The sequence below is a fragment of the Rhipicephalus microplus genome, chromosome 3 (genome assembly GCF_043290135.1).
Source record: "Rhipicephalus microplus isolate Deutch F79 chromosome 3, USDA_Rmic, whole genome shotgun sequence".
NCBI lineage: Eukaryota > Metazoa > Arthropoda > Arachnida > Ixodida > Ixodidae > Rhipicephalus > Rhipicephalus microplus.
The window spans coordinates 98,814,635-98,821,597 of record NC_134702.1 but is presented as its reverse complement, the minus strand read 5'-3'; the positions used below and the strand labels follow the sequence as shown (position 1 = coordinate 98,821,597).

General features: G+C 48.0%; 1 protein-coding gene across 1 annotated transcript in view; it reads right to left on the bottom strand.

Annotated features, from left to right (window-relative positions):
• Window positions 1-716: 716 nt before the first annotated feature.
• Window positions 717-6,963, bottom strand: part of LOC142803848 (T-box transcription factor TBX1-B-like) — a 126,035-nt gene continuing 119,788 nt past the window's right edge. The window contains exon 8 of the mRNA XM_075890050.1: window positions 717-2,763. Coding sequence (XP_075746165.1) covers window positions 2,399-2,763 — 365 coding nt within the window. The 3' untranslated portion in view covers window positions 717-2,398. The remainder of the gene's footprint in view (window positions 2,764-6,963) is intronic.

Genomic DNA, 6,963 nt, shown 5'->3' with positions numbered 1-6,963 from the left:
TTAAACCCCACAAATCAATCAATCAATTCGCCACTTAGCCGCAGTCGACCCCGACGGAGACATTGGGTGGCGGGTTCGCAAGTCCATTTGTTCGCAGGACGAGAGTCGCGATGGTGATGCGGTGCCCGTTGACAGCGTCGACCGCGCAATAAACAACGTGTCCTGCGTCGTACACCGCCTCACCGTCGATGAAACACCACGATGTTTCGCAAGCTTTATCTAGATACTTGTAGATGCCGGAGAAAGGCATGATTACTGAAACACCGAAAAAAAAAACACCCGAACAAATAGTATCGTACGGCGGAAAGTGTGATAACGAGGGAGAGCACACACACGCACACACACATAATGTCGTTTTCTTACCCACAATGCGGTTGGTGGCTTCGGCGCACTGGTCGGCCATCCAGGGGATTATCTGGCCCTGTCGATCGGGCCGCAACTAAAGCAAGATTAAAATCGCACTCAAAAACAGTCGTTGAAGGCGGTCGTTGACCCTCGCAAGGCTGTTAGTTCGACGAAGTTTCCGTGTAGAGCAGGAGATCTGCGTACAGGAGCTGCGGCGGCTGCAGCGCGGTTGAAAGGGGAATCCTTAATTTGAGATCACACGCGAGAGGGCGCCACTCCAAGATCTCGAGGCAAATAGACGACGTCCCTGAAGTAACTATTACTCTGGTACATCACACCATTTCGACTTTTAAAAACGACACTGGGCAATCTTAGGGCAATATACATTTTATTTTGCATCTTGAGTCTGTACAATCACAATAATATTGTAACGACGATGAAAACGAGAATCTACGCACGCTCTCGTCACATCTTGTGCGTCCCGGCAATTCGAGCCATCGATGATGCACTCTGTCAAATTGCGACAGCGAAGGCAACGGTATAACGACAGTTAAGGCACCGATTCGGCTGCTAAGCCACGAGTATTTGTGTTACGACATCCTCCATTCTGTCCCTGCAGAGTAGACGAACGAACATATATTACAAGAGACATTTCAAGTGAGCATATCGCGCACATTCACTCAATACACCTGGTATATATTATTGCACTCTTGTCCCTACGGCCGAAAGATAGGCAGAAGCTATTGATGTGAACCGTGTAACGTAAAGGCTACACACATTGTTATTTTACTGCACTATGTAATTGCACATAAGAACATAACGTTTGACGGGTACATTCATAGCCACGCACGTGGAGGGTGGTAAAGAAGATGCCCCCCCCCCATCCTAGGAGAGAGGGTAGACAATCTGCCCCTTATAGTGTGACGTCATATAGTTTCGTATATAGCATCAAGAGCGAGAGATGAAGCAGTCTCATGGCTATCACAATATAGCTGTCACTTTTTACGAAGGTTCATCGTTGCAGACTAAGCCATACAGGTGCGGCAGTGAATACATTGAACAGTCGAACTATAGTTTCCGTGCGCCATGCAACATGATTTCGCATAGCAGCGAGAATGCGTGATCACTAGGTTGACCGAGATGGTTTACAGTCGGGTTCTTCCTGCAGCGACTCGTTGTAGGCAGACGTTGGTGACACACTATGACGCGACACAAGCTGTGATTAAGTAGTTGGAGAACGATGTCTTCTAACCTCATTACAAGCGTTAAAATAAAGCTCCAACTTTCTGATGCAGCGAAAGTGGTGCAGCCAACAGTAACGTACGTGATGCCATGACAGTTGAACGCTTCTGTGCGCCTAGATGCCTACGACACGCCACGTGTTCACTAATTTGAAAACTCGGGTATCGTTGCACAGGCTGGACTCAGAAATACATGTGTAGACAGCTTCTGATTCCTTATTAAGGAAACATTTTTAAAGCAAGGTGCAGATGTTTGCCATACATGTAACTTATCGCTGTAAGTTCTGGCCTCTCCAGGTAATGTAGAGGTTCCCAGTCGCACACGTTCATACTATAGCAAGGCCTTAGAGAAATGGCTCCGGAGTTCTTTCGTTGTGTAAATGTTGTATAAACATTGAGCACGAGAAACCGCATGGGCGAAGAAGAGATAGAAGTAAAGAAAAAAAAACCTAATTGTTATGACCTTGCAATAGCAGCACTTATCTACGTACACCTTCATGCTCACTTGCCCTGCTCGTTCACAGTGTCATATGTCGTACGCAATCAAGGTCTTAGAAAAATAGAACACATGGAAAGACATTGAAAACACCGATATCAGCGTTCTTTGGAAGGTTCGTGCTCCTGCGATTTGCCGACGCGACCTCATCTATCGCTCTAAGGAAAAAAAAAAGCCTGTACAACATGGTTTTCGTCCCTTGCTTTCTTGTTGGTCATGCAACCTCTGGACGGACTCGGCGTGTATTTTTTAAATTGCACTCAAAACAGCATTCACACTTTCTTTTCGTCGGGAGGCTGCCGCGGAGGCTCGCGCGTCACCGCGTCGTATAGTCGTATCCCGTCGCCTGCTTCGATCGCGGCGGATAGAGGGCGCCATACGCCTGAGCCCCGGCCGGAGTCCCGGGGTGGTGGTGGTAGCCGGGGTAAGAGGCCGCGGCTACGGCCGTCGGAGGAGGAGCGGCCGCGGGTCGACCGTAGGGCGAAGTGCGCGACTCCATCTTCATTTGGTACACGTAGTTGTCGTAGGCCTGAGAGTAACCGCACAGATCGGTCGGGTACGCCTGGCCCACGGCGCAGCTCGCGGGACCAGTCGACGACGACGACACCGGGCCACTGCCGCCTGTGGCACCCAGCACGCGAGAGAACAGCACGCCATTCGTAAGCTGATCCATGTCTTCGTCTGCGAATAGAGAGAGAAAAAAAAGAAGGAATGGATGACAGGAATGTCTCATCTGTGTAGACAGATAGGAGAAAAAGGTGTGAGGGATGAGCAAGACACTACCCCGACTATATTATTCAAGTACACTATAGACAGGACAGATGATAATGATAATGGTGGCCTGCCTTTGTGCAACAGGAATAGAATGCAAAACTTCATTTCAAAAGATAAATTCTTCCGGCGAAGGTGGAACCCTCAGTACAGGGACCTCGGGGGCCTTTGTCATCTTGCGAGTTTTGTCGAACAGCTTGACCTGTTCTTCAGGCTTCGAGTATAGGAGAGCTTAGCCTGCTACGGTGTTGGTTAGCTGTTTCTTGGCACTACCATAAAGTGTTGGCCGGCCCATGTTAATAGTGTTGGGGGTCCTCAGCATAGCGGGCGTTTCTGGTAATATGTTGCCGGACAAATTTTGCTGAGAATACTGAGGTTCGGGTAAGTATTCGTCTGGGAATGGCTCCAGGCAGCAGACTTCTTTCTACTGAGGTCATTGTGGGGAGGGGGGTATACCTTCCTTAAGGGCGCTTCGGTGCTCTCAAATTGCTCCGTATAACGTCTCGTAACTGTGGTTGGTTCCTAGTCGTCATGCGCCCCCCGGTTGGCGTACGCTCGGGCAAGGCATCGGCACGCTGGTTCTCTGACACAATTTAACTACCTGGTATCCACAGCAGAGACAAGACAGATATAAGAATAGACTGAGTGTAGCGCCATTCGTGTCAAGTTGGCACCGTCGTTGCTAAAGCAAAAGCACTTCCCACCACTGCAGCTTTCATGAAAGCGTTTAAGCGATCTCTTAATATAGTTTTCGTAGGAGTGGCCTACGTTTGTTGTGGCTGAGTTGGGCACTTTTCTCGCTGGTTTCAATTGAACGGACAACCAAAATGTTAATCGGGTGTCTGACTGAGTATGGAGGCTGCGTAAAGTGAAACTTAAGCTTTGGACTTTCGAGGTTGTTCTGACCACGTGTGAACACTGCTACTATCGTTTCCCCAAGTGAAGCCTTCGGATTCTCCAAAGGCGACCTTCAAGCCATTTACCACGGCTTTGTGCTCTCCTATAGTATAGTACCAAGTACTCTAAATCATTAAAAGTTTTTGAAAACACACTTGTCACAGGGATGGCCAACTGCTCTCCCAAAACGGTTCACATTGTGTTCGTTTAATCATATCCATCTACTGACTACCCCACACTTGCAGAATTTGAATATATCCGAATCACGCGAATCAGCCATATCAGCGAACAGAAGCGTCTGTAATAAAAAGAATCAACGTAAGTTTCATCTCAAGTGACTATATGGTACGAACAGCGAAGTACAAACACCGCAAGCACGTTCACTTGTGTTTCATTCGCGTATTTCTGTCAGTTTATGCTTTTTCATTTTGTTGACGCGATAGCGATAAAGAGATGGTTTCGTTGAATTTCCAGCGTCAGCGGAAGCACTTGCGGCAGCGTTTTTGGTAGAGAGAGAGAGAGAAAAGAAGCGTTGGCCATGGGTATAGTGAACTAGAGTATGATATAGTCGTGGGTGAAGCTCCGAAGTGGACGCAATAAAGATAGAAGCTGGCGGATATTTGCACTATGGCTTCCCTTGCGGAACACTTTGTCCACCGACAGGTGAAAATCGAAAGCAAGGTAGCGATTGGGAAGTCTGCGTACGTGTGCGTGTGAGTGCGCGTGCGTAACTATTAAACGCAAAGCTTAATGGTCTCCCAATTTTTATGTGGTCTTTTCTGCTCCCATGTGATCATTCGCGTGATATTTCAATCTTTTTCTAGTTCCGGGGTTGTCGTACATTACTTTCGTTTTCTGCATATTGATTTTCAGAACTACTCATCAGTCCTGTTTCTGAATTCATTATCAAAATCAGCATATCTACGCCCCCTGCAGGGCAGAGGCCTCTCCCCCATGTTCCGCCAATAAACCCGGTCCTGTGCTTGGTGCTTTGTTCCCGCAAACTTCCTAATCTTATCTGCTCACCTAGCTTTTTGTTGACATGCGAGGCCTATAGGCGGGACTCATCGGCGGCGGCGGTCAATTTTAACGCTTGACTAAACATGCTTTCGCCTTAATAAAACGAACAACATCTCGGCAAGCATAAGCGGGGACACTATGCACAGTTCGAGCAAACGACGAAAATCATCGGCCCGTACTTATCTAACGATAACAGTACTCTAATTTGTTGGCGCGCACAGAAAAAAAAAACTAGAAGGCGAGAACACCGAGGGCGACGCTAGTCGCGCCTGAGTGCGAAGTGAAGCGACGACCTCGGCGCTGGCAGACGTCTCGGGCAAAGAAAGGGGCCCCCTTACCCTACAAGGCGGAAACAGCCAAGCACGGAACCAAACCGCCGGCTGCCCTCTCCATTCCCCCACTTTCTCCCCTTCCGACAGAAACGGATGCGAGCTCGAGCTCCCCGCAGGGTAGCCGGCTTCGTCTTGGCTCATGGAATGCGGCTAAGTGCTCGGCTGCTCTAAATGGTCTCGCACGGGTCGGGGCCCAAATATCTGCTTCACAAAAACCCTGTGCACCACTTCACCATCCAGCAACAAAAAAAAGTAAAGAAACCGTTTTTTTTTTTCATCACACATATCTTGAGTTCACTCTCACCGCCTTTTCCATACCGCTCCACAAGCAGTTATATACTTCGTATAAAATGCGCTCATCGTCATAAGACATCATCACTTTCAAGTAACATATAATCAACAAAAATGCGAGAGACAGAGAGTGAAGATATAAGTAGGTATCAGGGCTGCACAACCCGACATCTTCGACAGCCATGGAACCACTACATCAACGAAGGGCACAACAGGCTCATTTTTGTGACAGTCGCAACAAATTTTACTTTTGAAGTATAGTTCGGTGTCATCGTGATCGTTGCTGCTTTCAGTGCTTCTTGCTATATCTACGTTCATGACTGAAAAATGAAGATAATTTTTGATCGGATAAACATGGTCGTTTCAGTTGCACACGGTTTCCGCAACAGTGAGTGTGGAGTTAGATAGCTTGTCAAAGATGTTTGTCGAACAAAAATAATCAAAAGAAGGAGAGACAGAATACGCCAGGCTTGCGCGCAACACGCAGCACAGTCACAGCTGGAGTTGGAGGAGCGGCCTTGGTAGAATTCGTTGTAAACTTTTTCATGGCTATAGTACAGATTCACGATGCCCGCTACACGATATATCATTATCATTTCGAGAAGTATAGGAAAGTACCCATTGCGCCACTACGCAATCCTTTACCAAAACAGTGAGACACCCGTATCTATAAAGTAAGTAGCCACCACTTACTTCGTACAAATATAATATCCGGTGTAGCGGGAGACGAGACGTAAGAGAGCGACGTCAAGGTGGCTCGACGTGGCCATGCCGATCTCGTCACTTGGAACTGTCGAAGCGGACCGGCGGCGGCTGCCAACGTCCGAACCGCCTAGGGCATGAGCACGTTCTGTTCTGCTCGCACCTCAAGCTATAGGCATGAGCTGCGGCGAAAGATGCGGTGCGGTCGTTGGAAAATGATGATAATCGTAGATGGTGATGATGATAACGCTACAGAGGGGCTTTTACGTCTCAAAGCCTTGGTACGATTACGAGGCATGTCGCAGTGGAGAACTCCAGAAATTTCGACCATCTGGTGTTCATTAGCGTGAACTAACATTGCACAGTAGACGGGCCTCTAGGATTTTACCCCCGTAAAAATGCGACCGCCGTTGAAGGGATTGAACGCGTGACCTTCAGATCAGCAGCCGAGCGTCATAGGTTTAATCGCCACACCACGGCGGACGCATACGTCGCACGCAGTCGCACGTTTTCTTTGTATTCAACATTTTATTTCGTGAATTTTTTTTATATATCAATCTTCTTCATTCATATGGGGCCACACATTGATTTCGCCAACAGCACGCCACCAGTGTATGAATTGATTGATTGATATGTCGGGTTTAACGTCCCAAAACCACCATATGATTATAATAGACGCCGTAGTGGAGGCCTCCGGAAATTTCGACAACCTGGGTTTCTTTAACGTGCACCCAAATCTGAGCACACGGGCCTACAACATTTCCGCCCCCATCACAAAGTATGAATTTAGATGCGGTATGCCAGAGGCGTGGTTGAGGGCCGCATTTCGTGCATCTTGTGTCCGCGGACGTAGTCAAATACTTCAAGA